Source organism: Diplotaxodon limnothrissa, linkage group LG20 (genome assembly GCF_057381915.1).
Source record: "Diplotaxodon limnothrissa isolate DT_005_m linkage group LG20, D_limnothrissa_male_GT1.1, whole genome shotgun sequence".
Classification (NCBI taxonomy): Eukaryota; Metazoa; Chordata; class Actinopteri; order Cichliformes; family Cichlidae; genus Diplotaxodon; species Diplotaxodon limnothrissa.
In genome coordinates, this window is record NC_140615.1 from 9,656,130 (window position 1) to 9,673,119 (window position 16,990).

The 16,990-nt window shown below is 41.1% G+C and overlaps 1 protein-coding gene across 1 annotated transcript in view; it reads right to left on the reverse strand.

The window, feature by feature from the left end:
• The window catches only part of slc26a6.2 (solute carrier family 26 member 6, tandem duplicate 2), a 35,476-nt gene extending 28,179 nt beyond the window's left edge, over nt 1-7,297 (reverse strand). Inside the window, exons 1-3 of the mRNA XM_085345458.1 lie at nt 7,170-7,297; nt 5,659-5,798; nt 5,379-5,489 (exon numbers count right to left, since the gene is read on the reverse strand). Of these exons, the coding sequence (XP_085201584.1) occupies nt 5,379-5,489; nt 5,659-5,798; nt 7,170-7,297 (379 nt within the window). The remainder of the gene's footprint in view (nt 1-5,378; nt 5,490-5,658; nt 5,799-7,169) is intronic.
• Nucleotides 7,298-16,990: the final 9,693 nt, after the last annotated feature.

Below are 16,990 nucleotides of genomic sequence, written 5' to 3' on the forward strand. Positions count from 1 at the left end.
AGATGAGAAATGATCCTAGCTTTGCTTTTGCTAACTTCAGTTCAGCTGTGTTCAAAGGTGACGGATCCTTCTCCAAACAATGGAAATCCAAACCTCCTTTATCCGTAAGTAAAACTGAGGTAGGAAACCCCCCCACCTCTCAGTCCTCCAAAGGACTCACCGTTGATCTAGACAGAGAGTGTCCTCTCCACAAGAAACCTCACTCCCTCAGGAAATGCAGAGGCTTTCGAGAAAGACCACTTGCAGAGCGAAGACGCTTCCTGGTGGAGCACTCCATATGTTTTAAATGTTGCGCTTCAGCAACTCACCAAGCTAAAGAGTGTAAAGCTGACACCCACTGCTCTGAGTGTGACAGCGACCGGCACATTGCAGCACTCCATCCTGGACCGGCACCTTGGGCTCCAAGTTCCAGACCACCTTCTGCAGAGCATGGTGGGGAGCCTACCGAGTGTGTCACTGACATAGCAGCCTCTTCATGCACAGCCGTGTGTGGTCAGGGTCTTAAAGGTAAATCATGTTCCAAAATCTGTCTGGTCAGTGTGTATCCCAAGGGTCGCCCAGACCAAAAGGTGAGGACATACGTGATGCTGGATGACCAAAGCAATGTGTCGCTAGCCAGATCAGCATTCTTTGACATGTTTAACATCCAGGGTGAGGCTTCCCCCTATACCCTCAAAACATGCTCAGGAATCACCGAGACTGCTGGAAGAAGGGCCTCTGGATTTATGGTGGAGTCAGCTGATGGACAGTTGCACTTATCATTGCCGACTCTTATTGAGTGCAACCTGATTCCCAATAATAGGGACGAAATCCCTACTCCAGAAGCCGCCCAAAGCCACAAGCATCTCAGGTGTATTGCTGACAGGATCCCTCCTCTTGATGCGTCAGCTGAGATACTTTTGTTACTTGGGAGGGACATCATCAGAGTTCACAAAGTGCGCAGTCAGCGTAACGGCCGTCACAACGAACCTTATGCCCAACAAGTGGACCTGGGTTGGGTAATAGTCGGTGACGTCTGTCTCGGTGGGGCTCACCGGCCGACTGTCAACACATTCAAGACCAATGTCCTTGAGAATGGACGACCAAGCTACTTCAAGCCTTGTGAGAACAGGATCATCTGCAAAGAAAAGTTCATAGAGGAACAGCTAATATCCCCTGACACACTGACTTCCAGTCGGCCAAGCTTAGGTGAGCTGGTCTTCAGCCATTCAAAAGAGGATGATAAGCTGGCACCCTCCATCGAAGATGAAATCTTCCTCCAGATCATGAACAAGGAGTTCAAGAAAGATGATTCCAACAGCTGGGTGGCTCCCCTGCCATTTCGTAGTCCAAGACCACGTTTACCAAATAATCGAGAGCAAGCCCTCAGCCGACTGATGTCACTTCGCCGTACCTTGAATAGGAAACCGGAGATGAAACATCATTTCATAGATTTCATGGAGGATATTTTCAAAAATGGACACGCTGAGCCAGCTCCTCCACCAGAGCCTGACAAAGAGTATTGGTATTTACCTTCCTTTGGTGTCTATCACCCCCAGAAACCGGGAAAAATAAGGATCGTCTTTGATTCAAGCGCACAGTTCAAAGGCATCTCATTGAATGATGTGCTCTTACAAGGCCCGGACCTCAACAACACCCTAATTGGGGTTCTCATGCGTTTCAGAATGGACCCAGTGGCTGTGATGACAGACATTCAACAGATGTTCCACAGTTTCCTAGTGAGGGAGGATCATCGGGACCACCTCCGATTCTTGTGGTTTCGTAACCACCAACTTGATGACAAAGTGCTGGAGTACCGCATGAGGGTTCATGTGTTTGGTAACTGTCCCTCGCCAGCTGTGGCCATTTATGGCCTGAAGAGGACGGCTATGGAGGGTGAAGAGGACTATGGACCCGAAGTGCGGAGCTTTGTGCACAGACATTTCTATGTTGATGATGGCCTGAAATCTTTCCTCGGTGCAGAAGATGCCATCAAAGTGCTGAAAGGTGCACAAGACATGCTAGCGCAATCCAACCTCAGACTACACAAGATTGTGTCTAACAGTGTTGAGGTCATGAGGGCATTTCCAGCTGAAGATCTTGCTAGCAACCTGCAAGACCTGGACGTGGGTCAGGACTCCCCTCCCATGCAGCGCAGCCTGGGTCTTGGTTGGGATCTTGCTACAGATACTCTAACTTTCCATGTGGACTGCGCAGAAAAACCCTTTACATGTCGGGGTGTGTTGTCTACTATCAACAGCTTATTTGACCCGTTGGGGTTCGCTGCTCCCTTCAGTGTTCAGGGCCGCCTCATTTTGAGAGAACTCACTACTGAGACTTGTGACTGGGATGCACCACTGCCCCGAGAAAAGCTTGAACAGTGGCAGAGGTGGTGCACATCTCTTCAAGACCTAAGAGAGTTGAAGATCCCAAGGGCCTACACAATGGTCCCACTCTCCACAGCTCAGAGCAAGGAGATCTGTATCTTTTGTGATGCATCTACCAAAGCTATTGCTGCTGTTGCTTATCTGAGAGTCACAGATGCTGCAGGACATAGCGAAGTTGGATTCCTGTTTGGGAAAACAAAGTTGGCACCTAAGCCTGACATCACCATCCCAAGGCTTGAGCTCTGTGCAGCCGTTCTTGCAGTGGAACTGGCAGAGGTTATGTCTGCAGAGTTGGACATTCAGGTAGACGACATCAAGCTTTTCTCAGACAGTAAAGTAGTGCTTGGGTATATATTTAATGACTCTAGACGGTTCTACGTCTATGTTCATAACAGGGTACAAAGGATCAGACGTTCAACCAACAAAAGCCAATGGAACTATGTTCCTTCTGATGTCAACCCAGCTGACCAGGCAACTAGAGCGATTCCAGCTAACCAGCTTGCAGCTTCCTCCTGGTTGTCTGGACCAGCCTTTCTTGTAGACAAGCAACATTGTCACTTAAAACAGGAAGCTTTCAGCCTAGTTGAACCCGCAACAGATGTGGAACTACGTCCAGAAGTAGTGACTTGTGCCACAAATTTGTCATTTCAGCTGGGCAGTAAACGCTTTGAGCGATTTTCAAGTTGGAGGTCACTCACCAGAGCTATTGCCAGGCTCTGCCACATTGCTTACTCCTTTACAAGGGCAGCAAAAGAAGGTCCTTGCCACGGTTGGCACAACTGCAAGCTGCTTTTCAGTCCAGACCAGCTGCATCATGCAAGGATCAGAATTCTTCTTGCTGTCCAAAGGCAGGTCTATTCAGAAGAAATACACTGCTTACAAAAGGGAGGTCAGGTCCCTAAACAGTGCTCTCTCAGCAAGCTTTGTCCTTTCATTGATTCTGAAGGTCTTCTCCGCGTCGGAGGACGACTGAAAAAGTCACAGCTCACAGCAGAAGAGGGTCAGCCAGTTATCATGCCTGGTAAACATCATGTTACCTCCTTGCTTATCAGACACTGCCATGAACAAGTCTGCCATCAAGGACGACACTTGACGGAAGGCGCTTTGAGGAGTGCTGGTTTCTGGATTGTTGGAGGAAGACGGTCTGTCAGCAGTTTGGTCTACAACTGTGTGACATGTCGAAGATTGCGTGGGAGAGAGGAGGAGCAGATAATGGCAGACCTGCCTGCTGATCGCTTGAGTACAGATCCTCCGTTCACCTTTGTTGGATTGGATGTGTTCAGACCATGGTGTGTCACCTCAAGGAGGACACGTGGAGGGCTAGCCAACAGTAAGCGTTGGGCAATCATCTTCACATGTATGAGCGTGCGTGCTATACACATCGAGGTCATCGAATCAATGGATTCATCCAGCTTCATTAACGCTCTAAGACGCTTCTTTGCAGTTAGAGGGCCTGTCAAACAGCTAAGGTCAGACTGTGGTACTAATTTTGTTGGAGCCTGTCGAGAGCTTGGGATCACTTCCAAAGGCTGTAACAACAAGGAAGTGTCCAACTACCTGTCTGATCAGGGCTGTGTATGGCTGTTTAACCCTCCCCACTCTTCACACATGGGGGGAAGCTGGGAGAGGATGATCGGTGTCACACGTCGGATCCTTGACGCAATGTTCCTCAAGCTTGGGTCTTTTCAGCTCACACATGAGGTCCTGACAACATTTATGGCAGAGGTAACTGCAATTGTCAATTCCAGACCACTTACTTCAGTGTCCACAGATCCAGACGAACCTCTCATCCTCACTCCTGCTATGCTGCTAACTCAGAAGATTGCTGTACTTCCTGTTCCTCCTGGTAACTTTGATGATAGTAATATCTTCAGACGTCAGTGGCATCAGGTTCAAAGCTTGGCCAACACATTCTGGGAGAGGTGGAAAAGGGAGTACCTCAGTAGTCTACAAGGTCGAAAGAAATGGAGAACGGAGAGACCTAATCTCATGGACGGAGACGTTGTTCTAATGAAAGACAATTCACTGAAGAGACATGACTGGCCCACAGGACTGATCACAAGGACTTTTCCAAGTGACGATGGGAAGGTCAGGAAGGTCGAGGTGAAAGTTTTCAGAGACAGTGTTCCAAAACTTTACTTAAGGCCAGTGTCTGAAGTTATACTCCTGTTGCAGAGAAACTCTGTCAAGTGATGTGCAGTTTGACATCCTGGGGATGTCAGGTGGGGAGTATGCTGGCATTAGGTATTTTCTGTTCTGCAGCAGTTTGCCCTCTAGTGGTTGTTTTTGTGTATTTTTTTTACTCTGTAAGATCGAGCCAGAGGCAGTTTCACCTCCATTAATCTGTTGCCATCCATGCCTTCACAAGCTGATAAACGGCATCATCTGTGAGTAATATTGTTTGTTATCACTGAGACAACTTGTGTGCATTATTATTTGTTGTGAAGGCGTGATATAGTTTGTAGTTAGAATTTAATTTGAATGCATGTATAACCTAAGCTAGTGAGGTTAAGCTAGCTCATATGTCATGTGGTTTCTTTAACGTTTTGATCATGAGTGTGATTTCATTTGATGTTTTATTCGGGCACTCACTAAGCAGATAAATATTGTGCTCATATTTTTGAATATGTGTTTGTTATACTGTATATTGAGGCAACATTTTTATTGGTTTATTTCTGGTTTTGTCAACAGTTTCACACTTTTTCCTTATTAAATCATCCAACTCAACACATTGGCCTGTTCCCTGGATTTTGATTAGGAGAGTGTTTAGCTGTCTGTATAGCTGAGTCTACGTTCACGAGGACAACGCTTAGTGAGGACAGAACAATTGCCATCACTTTCTGTTGTGATACACACATTTCAAGGTAATATTACTCATATATAACCACTATTGAGGCAAGATATTTACTTGTATGTTAATTTGTAATTAATAGTAGTAACTATCTGTTGCCACATTATTACTAGTTTAATACCAAGCTGTAATAGAACACGCAACCATAAACTATTACATACCCACTGAGATGTGTTTGGATGTGCCAAAGATGAAGTAGATAAGGACTGGGTAGAAGGATGAGTACAAGCCAAATACTGGAGGAACAGATGCCAGCAAGGCATAGGCCATACCTGCAGTGATAGGAACAGAGGATTTTCTACACTTTTTATAATAAATAAAGAAACATTTTATTATTTCAACAATGGAGAAGAAACATTTTTGACCGCAGTTTATGATAAACAAATTAGAACATTATATCTATATCTAGCTCTCCTACTATCTCTTGAACTTTCATCTCACCCTGTGGCAGCTGCATGATGCCCACACTTATCCCAGAAATCAGGTCACCCAAGGCATTTTCTCTGATGGGGTAACGGGGAAGCCATGACAAAATAGGAACAGTACCCAGCAGGCAGCTCTTCATCTGGTGGCCAGAACACCTGATGTGTTTTGTGTCAGCAGAGGGTAAAAATAGATGCAGAAAGTGATATTTAAAAGAAAATACTTCAGGGATAAGCTTTTTTATTAATCATGAAGTTGATGCCAAACCACTTCTGATGTCTCCAGCTTTTTTACTGAACTACTGAAAAAGTTAATAAGTAAGACGAAAACCAGCCACTACGTGCTTTACAGAGGCATTCAAAATGAGCACACCTAAATCAAGTAAAACCACACAAAACACAGAGACATTACCCAAGTGCCTGTCTGAAAAGATGTGTTTTCAGATGTTGTATGCCACAGAGTCAAGGGTGAGAATAGAGCGATATAAGCTGTTCCACAATTTTGTCGCAAAGGTTTGCAATCCCCCTTAGTTTTCAGACGGGTACGTCGAATCACCAGAAGACCTCTATCTGCTGACCTAAGGATCCGGTTTGGAGAATAGGAGTGGAATAGACTGATGTGGGGGAGCTTTAACTCTTAAGGCCATAAGAATCAAGATTTTTAACTTTTTTTAAACTTTTTTTTAAAACTTTAAAATATCTTAACCTAAGTGTAGACCAGTGCAGACGCTTTAACAAAAGTGTGAAGTGAGACTCATACCTCAATATGGCTTTTGCATGCAATAATTAGATAGAGCAAGACTTAACACTTTTCTTTGAGTTTGATTTGGTTTATGTGATCAAGAGCTATGAATTCAATCTATAATTGCAGTTCCTAGGATAGCCACTTGAGGCTGGTCCCAAAAGTGAGCCATCGCCCTTTCTACACAGTCTGACAGCCACATGAAGTTAAAGACTTTACAGCAGATATATGCATGTGTACAGCCAGCTTGTGGTCTTTAGAAATAATTTTTTTTGGCATAATACCTGTGGTGATGCTGATGTTACTCGTCTATATACTTTTTTTTTGTTCAGTTCATTGATCTCATCGTTTCTATGATCAACTGTAAAACTGGAGTATGTCTGCTGATATCATTCATCAGTAGAACGCTTATTGTTTATAGTATTAACCTCCTAAGACCTGAACTCTTTCACGACATGCATTTTTAATTTCTCTTTGATATTTGGGCTGATTGGGGCCCGATGAATGAAAAAACAAAGAATTACCAGATTTTTTTAAACCTTATTTTTGTTTTTAAGAAAAATAAGAGCCACGTATGAGGATATTTGTTTAAAAGTTTGATAGAACAGACGCAGTATAATGTCCTCGTAAGTGGATATCAGGCCCATGTAGAGCAAAATTGAGTATTTTAGTCAAAATAACCCAAAATGTGATGTCCACATATGTGGACACCAGGTCCTAGGAGGTTAATGTCATTTGTGAATGGGATGAGATATACAGTTGATTAAATATACTGTAAAGTGCTTTACCTTACTGACTTTTTGACCTTCTCACGCAGAGATGTTTTTGATACAGACTTTTGTCCCATCTCATCCATTGCTTCTTCATCCAGGACCTCCCTGTGGACGCTGTAACTCATTCGCCTTCTCTCTGCCATGGCTGAAGTACAAAAATGCTTCTTATCTTTGCCAGTACTTTAGACATTGTTGAAAAATTATCATGATAAAATATAATTATTGTGGGGGAAAAATAATGTGTTTTTGAAAATCTTTAAACATTTGTCAGTAACTACCTTGTTATGTCTGCAGCTGTATCAAAAGCTAGTAATAAAGTTGTACATACCTATTGGGATAAATAAATCCTTCTTGTGGACAATGGTGCACAGGCATCAAATGAAATCTTCTGCATCAGATCCAAGTGGCTGCAAGTAGTGACGGTATTTCTAAGTATTCCTATATTCTTTTTTTTTTTGTAGCAAAGAGATAAAGGCAAAGTTTTATTCTGAAAGCCAAGAGAGCTCCTGAGCTCCTCTCTCCCCAACTTGCCTGAGGATAGTTGCTGTCTGTCTTGTGATCTGATTGCTTTGAGACCTTGAAGACAACTCTAGATTTGACACAGCACATGTCAGTCGAGGAAGAGGACAAAGTTCCTTGTACGTGCTGTACAAGTGAAAACAGACATGGTAGAAAAATGTTCAGAACATATTGGTCCTTTCAGCAGAGTCAGATTTATTTGATTTATTTGTGGTCACACTGAAGGATAATCACAGATCACTGGATAAACTGATAGCCAACCAGAAATATAGTCGGTTTTATTTTTGGACTTGGAGCTTTATGTGTGTGTGTGTACACACACACACACACACACACACACACACACACACACACACACACACACACACGTAGAAAAATATTTAGTATACACATCCAGAAATGCATATACTATTATATATTGTACATATATTTATTAGTTTCAGATGTAGCCATTCTTGTATTTTTCTTGTTTACATTATTGTATTTTGCACAACTCTGTTGCTTGTGAAGCTCGCACACAAGAATTTCACTCACATGTGCTGTACCAATGTACCTGCACATGTGATGTGACAATAAAAGTGATTTGATTTTGATTTGATTTGATTTATGATCCTGTCGTTGCTTATTCATATTTGTCCTCCCTCACATTACACACTAAATCTTAGAGATTTATAAATATATGAAATAAATACTCATATACATAAAAAAAACCCCTCAAATACACACATCCTTATCGCCCCTCTTACACACTAGCTTCACATATAATCTGTAACCATATAGATTCTATAGCTAAATTTAATATTATTTGGGGATATCCACACATCCCTGTCATTAAATACAAGCTGTATTGTTAACCTACATTATTGTGTGCATTAAATCATTGTACAATCCAGTCACATAGTTCATGGCAGTATGGCTTTGGTGCATGTGTTACAAACCTGACCAACCTGGATTTTTATCACATGGTTCCAAGTCTTGTTGTTTAGTCGCCACAGCGACGTGATAATGTGAAGCTACAGGAAATAGTACACTAGCTAGGCTGTTCATTACTTCTTGAGCCAGTGTCAGGGATTGAGTGAGTCAACGGGGTAATCCTGTCAAAGTTAATGATAGTGAAGGTTCATAGACTTCATCCTGACCTTTTTCCAACATGGTTCGACACACCACACACGCATTTGCAATGTCACGTCAGCAACCTTGAAAACTCACATAGAGATTGTTACATACATTCTTTTAAAATCAATGAAAACTTTGTAATGCACAATTTTATTATGTTTCTAATAAGATTGTCTTTAAGTGATACTGACATTGGGAGTGTGCTCAAATTATTCTCACAAAGATATATGATTATTCAGTGTTTGATGAGAGGACTCGAATAGGCGTTTGGACCAGTGACAATAGGCATATATTGTCACTGCTTTTTGTTTTACGTTATGCTAATGATGGCTCATGGCTAAAACATGTATGTCTTTTTCCTCTTTAATAAATCCAGCAATGACATTGATCAGAAAGTACTGGTTCTTTCTCATCCACATGTCTTTCATCTGAAGAAGAGCTTTGAATGCTCTTCAAGAAGCCTAGAGAAGTATTACTTAAAGAAAGTATAAGAAAGCTGGCTAAGAGACTTCAGACTGTGTTGAAGAATAAAGGTAATTATACCAAATATCGATGATTATTAGACTTGTACAAGCTCTGATTGTGTTATATATACTGTATTTCTATGTACACATCTTTCAATAAATCACTGCACATATTTGCCTTTTTTTAAATAAAATGTAATAAAATGAAAGATGACTCCAGACCTTTACTTTGTATTGTATATACATTTATTTTACTCATCATTGTCATGTTAATAGTAAACGGAGCATATAGCATTTCAAAAAGACTGAAATTCAACACAGTTTAAACAACAGCAACAACACTTTTTACTGTATTGATTTTTTGACAGGCTGATATAGAACTGCTTTAAACATAATGCACCATTTAAAGAAACTAAAGAAGGTTTTGTGTTAGCATTGCAAAGGAACTCATGTTAAAAAGAAAATGATTACGTTTTTGTTAAAATCATTTGAATTTATACATTTTTACACAGTAACATGAAACATCAGACACATCTGTACAGAGCAGTAATGGCCAAGAGCCCAGAAGGTTAAGAACTTACAAATTAGTTTCTCGTTTTCAGTGCTTCTTACTTCATGTCACAAAAGGCACAGCAGACACATCTGGTGAGATTTTGTCCTTAGGAAAGAATGTCAACTTCTGAAAGTAGCCTCTTTGTTCACTGATAAAAAAAAAGGCTTTATCTATTTTATCTAGAAGAATTTTTAACATCACAGTGAACTTTGCTCAGATTTAATCTTTCCACCATGGACATTTTCTTAGAAAAACACGCACAGCCAGTACCAGAAACCTGGTTGATATTTAACTGGGTCTTACTGATTAGTTTGCAACAGTAATGCAACGGCGTGAAGCAAGGCTATTCATTGCTTCCTGACCCAGTGACTTAGATTTGCAGTCTCTCTGAAAAAGATAATTTAGTCAAAGTTAATGATCTGTATTTGGAAACCCACGTCACAAACTTCATCCAGATAACTGTTAACCAACTGTGATAGCAGTTATATGCATTTTAATTTTAGCTTTCCTCATCGCTGTCATGTTAATAGTAACTACAATGGGAAGCGATTTCACACAAAAAAATCAACACACACACAAAGATTTTTACAAACGTGTGTGCTTTTCTTCTGTAATGAAGCTCTGAAGTGTATTTAGACACCATTCAGATCCATTTAGATTCCACTATGCACTGTTTGTAATGTATGTTCCACTATGTTTATTGCAGTATACCAGTACTGCAACAATAGTACTAGTATGGCACAGTATTAGTATTACATTCTGCATGCTAGTTGTAGTACTAGCATGCAGAACACAATATTTGTGCAGTTAATGAATAGTATTTCATCTGCAATATAACATATTGTGGGCAGCTGTGATTTATTTCAGCGTAAGTTCACGAAGGAAAAAACTCATTCAGAGTTGATAGTCACTTGTTACGCTGAGATGGAATTACCTGTCAATTTAAAAAATTGACTATACAAGTAAATAATATGAATAATGTGATTCAATCAAAGCATTAATCTGTTAGAGAGACATCAAAGTTACTTGGGCATGTCTAGCTGCCAAAGACACTGGCAACATGACATTTATTGAGGATTTACTGCTGGCAGAAGCAATGGGGTGAATGCCAAGATATACACAAGCAAAATGAGTGCTCAGATTCAGCCAAATTCATCAAAACTCATGAGATGACATTTCATCATTCATACTGCCAATGTGAACACATGGTGAAGAGGTTGCATATTTTTGATTGATTGAGTCCCCAAACAACCAAAAGCTGACAGTGACTGCTGTGAATGACAGGGAGAGCTTCACCGGGGAAGAGGCAAACCATCTGCTGATGTCTGTGGGTCAAAAAGTAAAAGCATTTTCCACACAATATTAAATATAATAACTTTTTCTGACTTCGTGTCCAATTACTTTTTGATCTCGACATTATGTACACAATCTATTTATAGGAAGTTACTCTCAAAGAAAAGCCAAAGCTTGGCATTTTAATACAGCATGCATATAGTTATTTCAAAGTGAACATACATCTGGAATGAAGTACTTCAGAGTACCGGCACACACAGAGAGACACAGTTGTCTGCAAATTTGAAGTTGATGGTTTAATCTCAGGCTCCTCCAGTCTGCATGTCGAAGTATCCTTGGGCAAGATAGTAAAGCCAGAGTTGCCCCATTGGAGTGTAAGCGTGTGTGTGAACATTAGATAAAAGTGCTTTGGTTAAAATCTAGCACTGTCAAAATACTTATAAACACAAGTATAAGTATACCATAAGTATTGGTGACAGTCGCCAATAGTTTGCATGGAAAACCCAGACTCGTTTGCAATCATTTACCATTTGCTGCCTGAGCTGTAGTGAAACCTGAAAAAGAGCAAATCCAACCACAAACAGAGACTTTTCACTTTCAAAGTAAAAGTTGTGCCTTTTGAACTGTGTTGGTTGCACATAAGGGACAACTTTTACTCTGACAGAGAAAAGATTGTGGTTGGCTTTAGACATTCTGCAGTTTCGCTGTTCATTGCCAAACATGTTGCAAGTGTTTGCAGACAAGTTGCCATTTTCCATGCAAACTACTGTGGCAATCTGTTAGCAGCCAAAGCAACTGGAAGGCCACAAAGAGATACAGCACCCACATTGTGGCCGATTTCACCCAGCAAGTACTCGCAAACCAGCTGGGGAATACATATTTTGTTCTACTATCTGGAGGTTGCCATGGGAACCCTGATCCGTCCTTAGGCCTGTGTAACTGAGCGCTAATATGTGATAAGACTGAAAACAATGACCAAGACCCCAGAGGATGATGTTACATGAAAAGGGATGGGAATCGAGAACCAGTTCTCTTCAAGAACCAGTTCCTAGTAGTCGAATCTCTTGGACTCATCGATTCTTGCACTTGCACTACATTCAGCTAATTTCAGTTGTCAGCTGAGGAAAATAGCAGGATGGTTTGCATCATGGGTATGGACCTTACTTCTATTTTTATTGCTCTAAAGGACAAGGGCATAATGGTAAAGTGCAAACTGCATCCAGGACAGAAACAGCTGCATTATGCTACCACCACAACTTTGGCTCTTTGCAAACACCTGCACAGACAGCATGCTAATGCTAATCTAGCCTAGAACCCAGAGTGATGCTAAAGCTGATGGAATGCCGACCTCAGCCCAGGACGGCTCAAGTGAGCCATCATTTGTGAGCTGCGGTGAAGCTGATGCTGAACTTCATCAGGTAACAAACGGATGAGCAGTCAGGCTGCAGCCTCCATTTCTATCAGTGCATGTTTCTACAGTAGAAGAAACATATGCTTCCTCTTTCATTTGTTCTGTTGGCTTTCTCTTCATATATGTGTCCTCATCAGGATAGGGATTTGTGTTGGTGTGTGGGGCTGTAGCCTCAAGTTTATATTGTGAAATGGTTATTATAAGACAGTGTACTTCAGATCATTTTACAGAGTAAGATGAAAGTAATGTAATGAGGAGTATAATGAATTATTTTCTTCTTGAAGTAATTAAGTAATGTACTGCATTACCTTTAATAAAAGTGTTACTTTTTTGAGTATTGACCTGACACTAATCTTAACAAAGAGATGAAATACCTCCAGCGTACGCGAACATTTGACCAGACAACATGCAATTAATTTGCACAAATGTAATGTCTTTGATATGCTGCTTAGTGATGGTGGTAACTCTAAATGCAGAGCTAGTGAGAACCCAATCTAGAATCGAGAATTAATAAGGAATCAAATCGATAAGTAATGTCGATAATGGAATTGGATGTAATTCTTATCAATTCTCATTCCTACTCACAAATGAGATTGACTCTTGTCTTCAGTGTTTTGCAAAAGGCACAGTAGACATATCTGGTGAGGTTTCTTCCTCAGGAAAGAATATTAACAGGTCTTATAATGCGGCCCCTTTGTCTATTGATAAGACTGAGAAGGGTCTAACCTTTTGTACAACTTTTATCAGCATATTTTAATGAGAAGGATCTACATGAAAAACTTTGAACTCGAGAACATTTTCTTGGAAAGACACATGACTGCTACCCGAAATCAAGTTGATATTTAAGAGAACAGTAAAGGGAGGGGATCTGTTATGACTATAATATCAGTTTAATCATCTTGGATATTATGTTTGAAATGGTGAATCATTAATTACAGTTGCACATCATGATGTGTAAACACATTTGAACACATTTACAATTCATCAAACATTTTCTAAAAAAAAAAAAAAAAGAGAGAGAATTTATTTTTGTTCAGTTTTGCATAGTTTTACCCAGTGACTGGTCCTTCGCCGTCATTGCCGGCCGCGCGGAAGGCAGCGGAAGGCAGCGGCGGCGGCGGCGACGGAGACGACTGAGCCGGTCATTAAATACAAGCTGTATTGTTAACCTGTGTTACGTCCCTGTGCAACTTCTAATCGTCTCAGTGTTTTCAGCTGGTGCTAATTGGCCACACCTAGTCAGGTGTGGATAAAAGCATACCTGAGGCAAGCTTCCCAGCAGTGCACTAGTCTTTGCCTTGGTGGCACCAGCCATTTTAGCCAACCTGGATTTCCATTTTAGGATGAAACCTCTTCTCACCCACACTCTGTTATTCATCTCCTTTTTTTATGTTGCGGCTTTTGAGCCGGGTCGTAACATAAGTGGGGGCTATTTTGGAATATGGCTATTTTGTTGGATCACTTGTGAGTGTTGTTGGCCAGGTGATGGCAATAACACTGTGGGGTGCTGAGCCACCCTTGATGTGATCATTGTGTGGCCATAGCTCTCTATTTTGTGGTTGGTCACTAGTGTGCTTGATTTACTGAACTTTTTGGATTAAAGTAACTTGTTGTGGTATAGGGCCACTTGTATGTGACTGTGTGGTGGAGACAACAGATCACTTGTGATTATTTGTTGCTACTTTTGGTTTTGTGTTGTAGCAGGTCGGGTAATCATTTTGGGTTTGACTGTTGTGCTCCTTTGTGTTGGTCACATGTTACTTTTTGTGTGTTCAGTGTGGCAACTTCAGATCCTCATGTAGGGGCATCCATGCTTAAAGATGCCAACTTACTTTTGAGGGATCAAGGCTTCAGAGGGACTTTTAATTTGTTTAGGGGTCCTAGAGGAACCCTTTTAAGGGAGGAGGTGTTACGTCCCTGTGCAGCTTCTAATCGTCTCAGTGTTTTCAGCTGGTGCTAATTGGCCACACCTAGTCAGGTGTGGATAAAAGCATACCTGAGGCAAGCTTCCCGGCAGTGCACTAGTCTTTGCCTTGGTGGCACCAGCCATTTTAGCCAACCTGGTTTTCCATTTTAGGATGAAACCTCTTCTCACCCACACTCTGTTATTCGTCTCCTTTTTTTATGTTGCGGCTTTTGAGCCGGGTCGTAACACCTGCATTATTGTGTGCATTAAATCATTGTATAACTTTAAAAATGCATGAAAACAAAAACAGGGTGTCACAATCCAGTCACATAGTTCATGGCAGTATGGCTTTGGTGCATGTGTTACAAACCTGACCAACCTGGATTTTTATCACATGGTTCCAAGTCTTGTTGTTTAGTCGCCACAGCGACGTGATAATGTGAAGCTACAGGAAATAGTACACTAGCTAGGCTGTTCATTACTTCTTGAGCCAGTGTCAGGGATTGAGTGAGTCAACGGGGTAATCCTGTCAAAGTTAATGATAGTGAAGGTTCATAGACTTCATCCTGACCTTTTTCCAACATGGTTCGACACACCACACACGCATTTGCAATGTCACGTCAGCAACCTTGAAAACTCACATAGAGATTGTTACATACATTCTTTTAAAATCAATGAAAACTTTGTAATGCACAATTTTATTATGTTTCTAATAAGATTGTCTTTAAGTGATACTGACATTGGGAGTGTGCTCAAATTATTCTCACAAAGATATATGATTATTCAGTGTTTGATGAGAGGACTCGAATAGGCGTTTGGACCAGTGACAATAGGCATATATTGTCACTGCTTTTTGTTTTACGTTATGCTAATGATGGCTCATGGCTAAAACATGTATGTCTTTTTCCTCTTTAATAAATCCAGCAATGACATTGATCAGAAAGTACTGGTTCTTTCTCATCCACATGTCTTTCATCTGAAGAAGAGCTTTGAATGCCCTTCAAGAAGCCTGAAGAAGTACGACCTAAACAGGGAAAAACTAACAGAGACTAACCAGAAATGGCGATGTAGGGATACACAGGGAATTACAAAGAATGATGGAGGGGAATAATGCAACAAGGACGAGGGAACACACACTATAAATACACAGACCAGCAATCAGGGGATGGGAAACAGGAGGGAAACACACCTGGGAGACATCACAGCTGACGAGGCAGGGGAAACGTAAAGAGAACGCACTGACATCAGACAGAGACCTTCAAAGTAAAACAGGAAACACATACACGTAATGACACAACTCACACACAAACTTGACACAGACTGGGGGACACAGAACATAGGAACATGAAACGTGAAAAAGCAGAGTACAAAAACCCAGAATAAACAAAACCACAGAATAATAATAAACTAAAACACGGAGTAACAGACTCCGGACCATGACAATAGGCATGCTGTTACCACATTCTGAAGCGTGTGCATCACATTCAAAGCTCGTATATCTTTATGGATTACTCTATATTGGATAGGTTATTTACAGTTTTTCTCAGTCGCTTTGGTGCTTTTCTCAGGTCAGAATGAAAATTCTCAAAGCCATTAGTGCAACCTCAACAACATTTAGTCATTTGTGCACATCATAGTAGCAATTTCTCCTTCCTCTGAACAAATTGTAAGTGCTCTTGGACATGTATCAGTTGCTTTCATACAATTCTCTGCCGTCGACAACATTATCATTTGCTTATGTCATGTCAGTCAAAATGAACTATACTTTTGGATGCTGAATAGTCGTTCCCAATAAAACTAATTGTCTTCATTTCATTGCTTGAGTCATTATATACAAGTATAGTTTTCAAATGCTGTCAAGCAAATGTTATACTTTTTTTAATTATTATTTTTTCCTGGAAATGTCCCGGAAATTGAACAATTTCTCTCAGGTGAACTTCAGCTTTCACTGACAAGGAGGTGTGTGAAGTATTAGTTGTAACCAATGCCAAGCCGCTTGTTCACAATCACTCATGGATCAATCCCATGAACCCTCAATTGGGAAGCCTATATGAACTGAGCAGGACAGGAAGGTCAGCATCGTGGAAGAGGCGTGAGGATGTGGGGGGGACAAAACAGGGGAAGAGGGAGAAGACGCCAAAATACATGGGCCGATTCCTAATGAAATTAGGGCAACACTTGTTGACCATGTTGTCAATCATGGCCTCATAATGGATGAGGGAGGGTGCAACCAAATGTTGAAAGAACCACTGGGAGTTCAATCATTCAAACATTTCATAGGGAGAACAGATATGTATAGTATTGAAAAGTAATCCAACATCTCATAATATCTCATGTTGAGTGTAGATTACTGTAATTTTACTGTAATCTGCACCACAAAGGATTGAAAGACAACCTCGCGGAGGTGGAAGAGGGCCCCTTTTTACCCCGCAGCAAGAGGAAGCCATTTGTGCAATGGTGATTGCAAACAATGCAATAAAGTTGAAAGAAACCCAAAGCGCTGTCATAGAGGATAACGGTGTATTTGGCAATATTGGATCTGTGTCAATTGCAACAACTGACAGAGTGCTCAAG